The sequence below is a fragment of the Triticum urartu genome, chromosome 2A (genome assembly GCF_056163025.1).
Source record: "Triticum urartu cultivar PI428250 chromosome 2A, HENAU_Tu73, whole genome shotgun sequence".
In the NCBI taxonomy this organism is placed as follows: domain Eukaryota; kingdom Viridiplantae; phylum Streptophyta; class Magnoliopsida; order Poales; family Poaceae; genus Triticum; species Triticum urartu.
The window spans coordinates 719,244,975-719,257,600 of record NC_141874.1 but is presented as its reverse complement, the minus strand read 5'-3'; the positions used below and the strand labels follow the sequence as shown (position 1 = coordinate 719,257,600).

The 12,626-nt window shown below is 41.0% G+C and overlaps 1 protein-coding gene across 1 annotated transcript in view; it reads left to right on the top strand.

Annotated features, from left to right (window-relative positions):
• The first annotated feature begins 227 nt into the window (after nucleotides 1–227).
• The window catches only part of LOC147987118 (uncharacterized), a 125,222-nt gene continuing 112,823 nt past the window's right edge, over nucleotides 228–12,626 (top strand). Inside the window, exons 1-2 of the mRNA XM_087542285.1 lie at nucleotides 228–485; nucleotides 661–1,075. Coding sequence (XP_087398411.1) covers nucleotides 228–485; nucleotides 661–1,075 — 673 coding nt within the window. The remainder of the gene's footprint in view (nucleotides 486–660; nucleotides 1,076–12,626) is intronic.

Sequence of the window (12,626 nt, the reverse complement as noted above, 5' to 3'; positions counted from 1 at the left end):
CCACGTACCTAGCTTGGGCAGCCCACATGCACTCAACAGGTGGCTACATACAGCCCAGGCGCTGGAACGTATCGAGAGTTAGCGCACGGACAATTAATTGCGTTCGCAGTTGATCCAATGGCTAAAAATAATAGGGGTGACGTGGCTGCGCGAGAAGCCAGGAAAATCAGGTAGTGGGGGGCTCCTATTTAGATATAGAAGATTAGTTTTGTTTTTTTAATGCGTAGATGGCTGGTAATAATGGAGATTTTTCTGCATCACAAACCGGTGGTAGCAGAGATGCGCTAGCAGCTGTAACCGAGCAATCACTTCCAAATGAGTTGCTCCTAAGCATCTTACGTCAACAGGAACAAACTCAAATGAGGCAAACTGAAATTCTGGAACATCTGGTGCAGCAATCAGCTAAAGGGAAGGAATTATCTGATGGAGAAAAACAGGGTGGACTACGCGAGTTTCAACGACTTAGGCCCTGTTTGGATCATGGGGTTAGAGGTAATTTGGGTTAGTTGGAGGCTCAAATAACCCAAAAGTATCCAAACAGGGAGGGTCAGAGTGGGTTAGTTCCATCTAACCCAACTATCCCGGTGGAGAGGTGCTTATTTAGGTTAGAGTGGGTTAGAAAATAACTCCAACTCTAAATGTGTTAGAGTATCCAAACAGGGCCTTAAGCCACCTTCTTTTCTTGGTAGTGCAAACCGGTTGGAAGCTGAGGATTGGCTAACAGAAATAGAGAAAAATTCCGATGCCATGCACTGTCCTGATGAAGAGAAAGTCACGTTAGCCACATTTATGTTGCAAGGTGGGGCATTTGATTGGTGGTCCGTGCATAAAAAGAAGTATCTTGAGGATAATGTGTTCACATGGAAGTCATTTAAAGAAGAGTTTTATAGGAAATATTTTCCGGAAAGTGTTCAAAGGAAAATGGAGTTAGCATTTCTACAATTAAAGCAGGATCAGAAGTCAGTCGCTGAGTATGAAATAGAATTTTCTAGACTTGCTCGTTATGCTTCTGTCTATGCCCAGGACGGTGAAGCTAAGGCTCGACGTTTCGCACATGGACTTCGTCAACCCACAAGTATAGGGGATCGCAACAGCTTTTGAGGGTAGAGTATCAACCCAAATTTATTGATTCGACATAAGGGGAGCCAAAGAATATTCTCAAGTATTAGCAGCTGAGTTGTCAATTCAACCACACCTGGAAACTTAGTATCTGCAGCAAAGTGTTTAGTAGCAAAGTAATATGATAGTGGTGGTAGCAGCAACAAAAGTAAAGACAGCAAAAGTAATGTTTTTGGTATTTTGTAGTCATTGTAACAGTAGCAGCGGGAAAGTAAATAAGCATAAACCAGTAAATGGAAAAATCGTAGGCACCGGATCAGTGATGGATAATTATGCCGGATGCGGTTCATCATGTAACAGTCATAACATAGGGTGACACAGAACTAGCTCCAAATCATCAATGTAATGTAGGCATGTATTCTGTATATAGTCATACGTGCTTATGGAAAAGAACTTGCATGACATCTTTTGTCCTACCCTCCCGTGGCAGTGGGCTCCTATTGGAAACTAAGGGATATTAAGCATCCTTTTAATAGAGAACCGGAACAAAGCATTAGCACATAGTGAATACATGAACTCCTCAAACTATGGTCATCACCGGGAGTGGTCCCGATTATTGTCACTTCGGGGTTGCCGGGTCATAACACATAGTAGGTGACTATAGACTTGCAAGATCGGATCAAGAACTCACATATATTCATGAAAACATAATAGGTTCAGATCTGAAATCATGGCACTCGGGCCCTAGTGAAAAGCATTAAGCATAGCAAAGTCATAGCAACATCAATCTCAGAACATAATGGATACTAGGGATCAAACCCTAACAAAACTAACTCGATTACATGATAAATCTCATCCAACCCATCACCGTCCAGCAAGCCTACGATGGAATTACTCACGCACGATGGTGAGCATCATGAAATTGGTGATGGAGGATGGTTGATGATGACGACAGCGACGAATCCCCCTCTCCGGAGCCCCGAACAGACTCCAGACCAGCCCTCCCGAGAGGTTTTAGGGCTTGGCGGCGGCTCCGTATCGTAAAATGCGATGATTTCTTATCTCTGATTTTTTATCTCCGAAAGAAAATATATAGAGTTGGAGTTGGCGTCGGAGGGTTTCCAGGGGGCCCACGAGGTAGGTGGGGCCCCTGGTCTTCATCGTGAGAAGGGTGTGGGGCCCCTGGTCTTCATCTTTGGCGAGGATTTTTTTATTATTTTTTCTAAGATGTTCCGTGGAGTTTCAGGTCATTCCGAAAATATTTGTTTTCTGCACATAAAACAACATCATGGCAATTCTGCTGAAAACAACGTCAGTCCGGGTTAGTTCCATTCAAATCATACAAGTTAGAGTCCAAAACAAGGGCAAAAGTATTTGGAAAAGTAGATACGACGGAGACGTATCAACTCCCCCAAGCTTAAACCCTTGCTTGTCCTCAAGCAATTCAGTTGACAAACTGAAAGAAAGAAAGAAAAACTTTTACAAACTCTGTTTGCTCTTGTTGTAACTATGTCAAGCCAGCATTCAAGTTTTCAGCATAGATCATAACTAACCACATTTGCAATAATTCTCAGGTCTCACAATTACTCACATCAATAGCATAATCAACTAGCAAGCCATAATAATAAATCTCGGATGACAACACTTTCTCAAAACAATCATAATATGATATAACAAGATGGTATCACGCTAGCCCTTTCTGAGACCGCAAAACATAAATGCAGAGCACCTTTAAAGATCAAGGACTGACTAGACATTGTAATTCATGGTAAAAGAGATCCAATCATAGTCATACCCAATATAAATTAACAGTGATGAATGCAAATGACGGCTGTGCTCTCCAGCTAGTGCTTTTTAATAAGAGGGTGATGACTCAACATGAAAGTAAATGGATAGGCCCTTCGCAGAGGGAAGCAGGGATTTGTAGAGGTGCCAGAGCTCGGTTTTGAAATAGAGATAGATTGTATTTTGAGCGGTATACTTTCATTGTCAACGTAACAACTAAGAGATGGCGATATCTTCCATGCTAAACACATTTTAGGCGGTTCCCAAACAGAATGGTAAAGTTTATACTCCCCCTCCACCAACAGGCATCAATCCATGGCTTGCTCGAAACAACGAGTGCCTCCAACATACATCAGGTCCTAGGGGGAGTTTTGTTTGCAATTAATTTTGATTTAGTTTGCATAAAGCATGGGACTGGGCATCCCGGTGACCATCCATTTTCTCGTGAGTGAGGAGCGGAGTCCACTCCTCTTGAGAATAACCCGCCTAACACGGAAGATAAGGACATCCTTGGTTGATACATGAGCTATTCGAGAATACAAAACATAATTTTTATTTGAAGGTTTAGAGTTTGGCACATACAAATTTACTTGGAACGGCAGGTAGATACCGCATATAGGAAGGTATGGTGGACTCATCTGGAATAACTTTGGAGTTTAAGGGATTGGATGCACAAGCAGTATTCCCACTTAGTACAAGTGAAGGCTAGCAAAAGACTGGGAAGCGACCAACTAGAGAGCGACAACAGCCATGTACATGCATTAAAATTAATAAACATTGGATGCAAGCATGAGTAGGATATAATCCACCATGAACATAAATATCGTGAAGGCTATGTTGATTTGTTTCAGCTACATGCGTGAACATGTGCCAAGTCAAGTCACTTAAATCATTCAAAGGAGGATACCACCCCATCATACCACATCATAACCATCTCAATAGCATGTTGGCACACGAGGTAAATCATTATAACTCATAACTAATCAAGCATGGCACAAGCAACTATGATCTCTAATTGTCATTGCAAACATGTTTATTCATAATAAGCTGAATCAAGAACGAGGGACTCATCATATTTACAAAAACAAAAGAGGTCGAGTTCATACCAGCTTTTCTCATCTCAGTCAGCCCATCATATATCATCATAATTGCCTTTCACTTGCACGACCGAACAGTGTGAATAATAATAAGAGTGCACGTGCATTGGACTAAGCTGGAATCTGCGAGCATTCAATAAACAGGAGAAGACAAGGCAATATGGGCTCTTGGTTAAATCAACAATAATGCATATAAGAGCCACTTCAACAATTTAATTATGGTCTTCTCCTACTGACCCCAAAGAAAAGAAAAGAAATAAAACTATTTACACAGGAAAATTCCCAACAAGCAAAAGAAGAACGGGAAATATTTTTGGGTTTTATTTTTAATTATTACTACTACAGCAGAAAAATAAACTACTACTATTTTTTTTGGTTTTTCTTAAGGTTTAACAAACACACAAGAAGAAAACAGGAAAAAGAAAATAAACTAGCATGGATATTACAGTGAAAAAGTATGAGCACCTACATCTAGAAATGAGTGTGTGTGAATATAAATGTAATGTCGGTGAGAAATACGTACTCCCCCAAGCTTAGGCTTTTGGCCTAAGTTGGTCTATGGCCACGGCTGGCCTAGCGGATATCCATAATAATAGTTGTTGGGGTCGTACTGTGATGAGGAAGAATAATTGGGATCATACTGGTGTGCAGCGGTTATCGTCTACTAAGCTGCAGCGTGGAGACGGGCTTCCTCCGTTCTCCTCTCGTACTCTTCTGCCTCCTCTCTGGTAATAACAAATCTTCCTTTTGTCTGTGAATCAAGGAAGGCAGGAGTAGGGAGAGTAATACGGAAAACACGTCGTTTATCAAAAATTAAACGATATAAGAGAGGTGATTTAGGCCTCTCGACAAACTGGTGCGAATCCATAGAGTTATAATCTAAATATGCAGGAGGCAACTCCGTATCACCCTCACGAATGTCTATCTCAAGAAAGTGAGCTAAGCGGGTTGCAAAAATTCCTCCAAAGAAATCTCCATTATGTCTATTATGATGCAACCTACGAGCTATAATGGCTCCCATATGATAAGATTGGTCTCCTAACACAACACTCCTAAGAATGCTAACATCAGGGACACACATGTGACATGCTTCATCCTTAGCATTTATGCATCTACCGATGAAGAGAGCAAAGTAATGTATAGCAGGAAAGTGAATGCTCCCTATGGTAGCCTGTGTTATATCTCTAGATTCCCCCACAGTTATACTAGCAAGAAAGTTTCTAAATTCAGATTTAGGGGGATCCCTAACACTACCCCATGATGGAAGTTTGCAAGCAGAAGTGAAATCCTCTAAGTCCATGGTATAAGATTTGTCATAGAGATCAAACATGACTGAAGGAGAATTACGCGAAGATGAATACTCAAACCTCCTCACAAATGAACTTGTGAGATCATGATACTGGGGGAATTTGTTAGCCTCAAAATCCTCAAGACCGGCATTGCGCAAATATGCTTTGAATTCTTCTTTAATTCCCGCACGGTCCATAAAATTTTCCGACGGCCATTCGCAAGGCCGTACTAGAGCGTCTCTTGGTGGATCCTCGTCCGCGTCGCGCATAGCAATCCTGGGTCCTTGCTTCTTAGAGGAACCACCTTGGAACATCTTCCTAAGAATATTGTTTTTCTCTGAAAAATTCTGAAATTTTTAGTAACTTCAAAATAAAAGTAACCAACTTCAATAATATTGATAGTAACTACTCCTACAAGTGCCTAGAGCCTATATCAAGCATCAGAACTACTTGGAACCATATAAATTTGACATGCAAGCTCAAGAACATGGTCACCTATGCAGCACAAATTTGCAAAGAATAAAGCACTAGAACAAAAACTAATTGGACCAATGGAGGAGTCACATACCAAGGAACAATCTCCCCAAGCAGTTTTGCGAGAGGTGCTTTGAGCAAGGAGATCGAAAATCACAGCAAAAGTGGCTGGAACTCGTGCTTGAGTTGGTTTTTCGGGTTTGTGTGAGACAGAGGAAGAAGATGGGTGCTGGGATAAGTGGAGGAGGGCCACCGTGGGCCCACGAGGCAGGGGGGCGCGCCCTAGGGGGGGCACCCACTACCCTCGTGGCCAGGTGGCAGCTCCTCCCGCGGTAATTTTTGCATAGTAAATCCTCAAATATTCCCGAAAAAATCATATTAAATTGGCATGTAATTCTAAGGACTTTTATTTTTGGGATATTTTTATATTGCACGGATAAGTCAGGAAACAGACAGAAAATACTATTTTTACTTTATTTAATATAAATAACAGAAAGTAAAAGTGGGGTACAGAAGTTTGTGCTTCTAGTTTCATCCATCTCATGCTCATCAAAAAGAATCCACTAACAAGGTTGATCAAGTCTTGTTAACAAACTCATTCCGATAATCATGAAACCGGAGAAATTTTGAATAACACTAAGTTACCTCAACGGGGATATACACATCCCCAATAATAAGACTATCATATTTCTTCTTGACAGTAAGAAGAGGAAATTCAAAACCTCCAAATATAATCGATGGAATTTTTCCAATAGAGTTGATACTATGAACTTGAGGTTGTTTCCTCGGAAAGTGTACCGTATGCTCATTACCATTGACATGAAAAGTGGCATTGCCTTTGTTGCAATCAATAACAGCCCCTATAGTATTAAGAAAAGGTCTTCCAAGAATAATAGACATACTATCATCCTCGGGAATATCAAGTATAACAAAGTCCGTTAAAATAGTAACGTTAGCAACCACAACAGGCACATCCTCACAAATACCGACAGGTATAGCAGTTGATTTATCAGACATTTGGAAAGATATTTCAGTAGGTGTCAACTTATTCAAGTCAAGCCTACGATATAAAGAGAGAGGCATAACACTAACACCGGCTCCAAGATCACATAATGCAGTTTTAATATAATTTCTTTTAATGGAGCAAGGTATAGTAGGTACTCCGGGGTCTCCAAGTTTCTTTGATATTCCACCCTTAAAAGTATAATTAGCAAGCATGGTGGAAATTTCATCTTCCGGTATATTTCTTTTATTAGTAATGATATCCTTCATATATTTAGCATAAGGATTTGTTTTGAGCACATCAGTTAATCGCATACGCAAAAAGATAGGCCTAATCATTTCAGCAAAGCGCTCAAAATCCTCATCATCCTTTTTCCTGGATGGTTTCGGAGGAAAAGGAATGGGTTCTCAACCCAAGGTTCCCTTTCTTTACCATGTTTCCTGGCAACAAAGTCTCTTTTATCATAACGTTGATTCTTTGATTGTGGGTTATCAAGATCAACAGCAGGTTCAATTTCTACATCATTATCATTACTAGGTTGAGCATCATCATGAACATCATTATTAATATTTTCATTAGGTTCATGTTCATTACCAGATTGTGTTTCAGCATCAGACATAGAGACATCATTTGGATTATCAGGTGGTTCAGCAATTGGTTCACTAGAAGTTTGCACAGTTCTATCATTTTTCTTCTTCTTCTTTCTAGAAGAGCTAGGAACATCAATATTATTTCTTTGAGAATCTTGCTCGATTCTCTTAGGGTGGCCTTCAGGATACAAAGGTTCCTGAGTCATTCTACCAGTTCTAGTAGCCACTCTAACAGCATAATCATTTTTCTTACTATTCATTTCATCAAGCACTTCTTTTTGAGCCTTAAGTACTTGTTCTACTTGAGTGGTAACCATAGAAGCATGTTTGCTAACAAGTTTAAGTTCACCTTTAATATTAGCCATATAATCACCCAAGCGGCTAATCATATAAGCATTTTCTTTTAATTGTCTACCAAAATAAGCATTGAAGTCTTCTTGCTTAAACATAAAGTTATCAAACTCATCCAAGCACTGACTAGCAATTTTAGTAGGAGGAATTTCAGCTTTATCATATCTATAGAGAGAATTTACCTTTACTACCTGTGTAGGGATATCGGGATCAGGAGGTTCTTCAGTAAATAAAGAATTGAGATCATATGTTTCTTCAACAGGCGGTATATTAAGACCATGTATTTCTTCAATAGGAGGTAAATTCTTAACATCTTCATCTTTAATACCTTTTTCTTTCATAGATTTCTTTGCCTCTTGCATATCTTTGGGACTAAGAAATAGAATACCTCTCTTCTTCGGAGTTGGTTTAGGAATAGGTTCAGTAATTGGAGCAGGAGTTGGCTCAGGAGCCGGCTCAGGAGCTGGCTCAGGAGGTTCCCAATTATTTTCATTTGTCAACATATTATTCAATAGAATTTCAGCTTCATCCGGTGTTCTTTCCCTGAAAAGAGAACCAGCACAACTATCCAGGTAATCTCTGGAAGCATCGGTTAGTCCATTATAAAAGATATCAAGTAGCTTGAGAAGGATCCCCCAAGCTTGTGGGAGACTCTCTTCTTTAATTTGCACGAAGTTGTATATTTCCCTCAAAGTAGCTTGTTTCTTATGAGCAGGGAAATATTTAGGAGAGAAGTAATAAATCATATCCTGGGGACTACGCACACAACCAGGATCAAGAGAATTAAACCATATCTTAGCATCACCCTTTAATGAGAACGGAAATATTTTGAGTATATAAAAGTAACGCGATCTCTCATCATTAGTGAATAGGGCAGCTATATCATTTAACTTAGTAAGATGTGCCACAACAGTTTCAGATTCATAGCCATAAAACGGATCAGATTCAACCAAAGTAATTATATCAGGATCAACAGAGAATTCATAATCCTTATCAGGAACACATATAGGTGAAGTAGCAAAAGCAGGGTCAGGTTTCATTTTATATCTAAGTGATTATTTGTTCCATTTAATTAATAACCTCTTAAGCTCATATCTATCTCTGCAAGCTAAAATAGCGACAAAAGATTCCATATCAAAAAGATAGCCCTCAGGAATAACAGGCATATTTTCATCATCACTATCATCATCGTATTCAGATTCAATAATTTCTTTTTCTCTAGCCCTAGCAATTTGTTCATCAAGAAATTCACCAAGGGGCACAGTAGTATCAGGCATAGAAGCAGTTTCATCATAAGTATCATGCATAGAAGAAGTGGCATCATCAATAACATGCGACATATCAGAACGAATAGCAGAAGCAGGTGTAGGTGTCGCAAACTTACTCATAACAGAAAGTGAATCAAGTGTAGAGCTAGATGGCAGTTCCTTACCTCCCCTCGCAGTTGAGGGATAGATCTTGGTTTTTGGATCTCTCAAGTTCTTCATAGTGTCCAACAGATATAAATCCCAAGTGACTCAAGGAATAGAGCTATGCTCCCCGGCACTGCGCCCGAAATTAGTCTTGATAACCCACAAGTATAGGGGATCGCAACAGCTTTCGAGGGTAGAGTATTCAACCCAAATTTATTGATTCGACACAAGGGGAGCCAAAGAATATTCTCAAGTATTAGCAGCTGAGTTGTCAATTCAACCACACCTGGAAACTTAGTATCTGCAGCAAAGTGTTTAGTAGCAAAGTAATATGATAGTGGTGGTAGCAGCAACAAAAGTAAAGACAGCAAAAGTAATGTTTTTGGTATTTTGTAGTGATTGTAACAGTAGCAGCGGGAAAGTAAATAAGCGTAAACCAGTATATGGAAAACTCGTAGGAACCGCATCAGTGATGGATAATTATGCCGGATGCGGTTCATCATGTAACAGTCATAACATAGAGTGACACAGAACTAGCTCCAATTCATCAATGTAATGTAGGCATGTATTCCGTATATATAGTCATACGTGCTTATGGAAAAGAACTTGCATGACATCTTTTGTCTTACCCTCCCATGGAAGCGGGGTCCTATTGGAAACTAAGGGATATTAAGGCCTCCTTTTAATAGAGAACCGAAATAAAGCATTAGCACATAGTGAATACATGAACTCCTCAAACTATGGTCATCACCGGGAGTGGTCCCGATTATTGTCACTTCGGGGTTGCCGGATCATAACACATAGTAGGTGACTATAGACTTGCAAGATCGAATCAAGAACTCACATATATTCATGAAAACATAATAGGTTCAGATCTGAAATCATGGCACTCGGGCCCTAGTGACAAGCATTAAGCATAGCAAAGTCATAGCAACATCAATCTTAGAACATAATGGATACTAGGGATCAAACCCTAACAAAACTAACTCGATTACATGATAAATCTCATCCAACCCATCACCGTCCAGCAAGCCTATGATGGAATTACTCACGCACGGTGGTGAGCATCATGAAATTGGTGATGGAGGATGGTTGATGATGACGACGACGACGAATCCCCCTCTCCGGAGCCCCGAACGGACTCCAGATCAGCCCCCCGAGAGGTTTTAGGGCTTGGCGGCAGCTCCTTATCGTAAAACGTGATGATTTATTCTCCCTGATTTTTTTCTCTCCGAAAGCAAATATATAGAGTTGGAGTTGGCGTCGGAGGGTTTCCAGGGGCCCACGACGTAGGGTGCGCGCCCTAGGGGGGTCGACCCCCACCCTTGTGAGAAGGGTGTGGGCCCTGGTCTTCATCTTTGGCGAGGATTTTTTTTATTTTTTCTAAGATGTTCCGTGGAGTTTCAGGTCATTCCAAGAATATTTGTTTTCTGCACATAAAACAACATCATGGCAATTCTGTTGAAAACAACGTCAGACTGGGTTAGTTCCGTTCAAATCATACAAGTTAGAGTCCAAAACAAGGGCAAAAGTGTTTGGAAAAGTAGATACGATGGAGACGTATCAGTAGCCACCTACCACACTCACTTTCCCCACTTCATTCTCTCCAGCTCCTCCTCCAAGCTTGTCTCGTCTGCCTCCTCCTTCTCACCTCATTTGCACCATAGATTCACCCAAATTAAGTGGTTAAATTTCCTTTTTTGATAGGTAAGTAAGGGGAAAGCTTTCTTTATGTTGTAGATCTACTTTTTTCTCCCTCCAACAACGTGCACATGCACTTTTATGGCCTAGATCCACGTATGTTTGTGGTGTTGCATATGTTTGTGGTGTTGCATATGTTTGTGTTTGCAGGTACCGGTATTTGAATTGCGATAGTTGCCAATATTTTGCCGGAATGTTGATTCATTTCCGTTTCGGCGAGAATTTGGCACTGTGCATTCTTTTTGGTCCTATTTTTAGGAAAAGTCATTGAAAGGATCGAGAAGAGGTGTCTAGAGGGGGGGGGGGGTGATTAGACACTAAGTGCCAAAAGTTACAGTTTTTAATATTCTTAAGTTTAAGTGGAGTTTAAGCAAAAGTTTAACAAACACAATACATATCAAGCAAGCATGCAATGAGTATATGAGCAGCGGAAAGTAAAGCATGCAACTTGCAAGAATGTAAAGAGGAGGGTTTGGAGTATTCAAACGCAATTGGAGACATGGATGTTTTTGTCGTGGTTCCGATAGGTGGTGCTATCGTACATCCACGTTGATGGAGACTTCAACCCACGGAGGGTAACGGTTGCGCGAGTCCATGGAGGGCTCCACCCACGAAGGGTCCATGAAGAAGCAACCTTGTCTATTCCATCACGGCCGTCGCCCACGAAGGACTTGCCTTACTAGCGGTAGATCTTTCACGAAGTAGGCGATCTCCTTGCCCTTACAAACTCCTTGGTTCAACTCCACAATCTTGTTGGAGGCTCCCAAGTGACACCTAGCCAATCTAGGAGACACCACTCTCCAAGAAGTAACAAATGGTGTGTTGATGATGAACTCCTTGCTCTTGTGCTTCAAATGATAGTCTCCCCAACACTCAACTCTCTTTCACAGGATTTGGATTTGGTGGAAAGAAGATTTGAGTGGAAAGCAACTTGGGAAAGGCTAGAGATCAAGATTCATATGGTTGGAATGGAATATCTTGACCTCAACACAAGTGTAGGTGGTTCTCTCTCAGAAAATGTGTATTGGAAGTGTAGGTATGTTCTGATGGCTCTCTCCACGAATGAAGAGTGGGTGGAGGGGTATATATAGCCTCCACACAAAATTTAACCGTTACACACAATTTGCCAAACTCGATGGGACCAAATGGTTAAACTCGGTCGGACCGATTCAGCAAACCAAGTGACCGTTAGGATTTTCGATGGGACTGAGATGCAACTCGGTAGGACTGATATGGTTAGGGTTAGGGAATAACGTAATCTCGGTGTGACCGATTACACAAACTCGGTGGGACCGATTTTGGTAATAAGCTAACCAGAGAGTTGGTCAGGTAAACTCGGTGGGACCGATTCGCTCATCTCGGTGAGACCCAAATGTTACAAAAGGGAAACAGAGAGTTTACATTGCAATCTCGGTGGGACCGATCGCTCATCTTGGTAAGACCGAAATGTTACGAAGGGAAACAGAGAGATTACAATCCCATCTCGGTGAGACCAAGATCCCTATCGGTGAGACCGATTTGCCTAGGGTTTGTGGCAGTGGCTATGACATTTGAAACTCGGTGGCGCCGGATAGAAAGAATCGATGGGGCCGAGTTTGACTTTTGGTTTAGGTCATATGTGGATGTGGGAAGGTAGTTGAGGGTTTTGGAGCATATCACTAAGCACTTTGAGCAAGCAAGCCATTAAGCAACACATCATCCCCTCTTGATAGTGTTGGCTTTTCCTATAGACTCAATGTGATCTTGGATCACTAAAATAGAAAATGTAGAGTCTTGATCTTGAAGCTTGAGCCAATCCTTTGTCCTTAGCATCTTGAAGGGGTTCCACATCCTCTAGTCAATGCCACTCCATTGTTGAACTTATC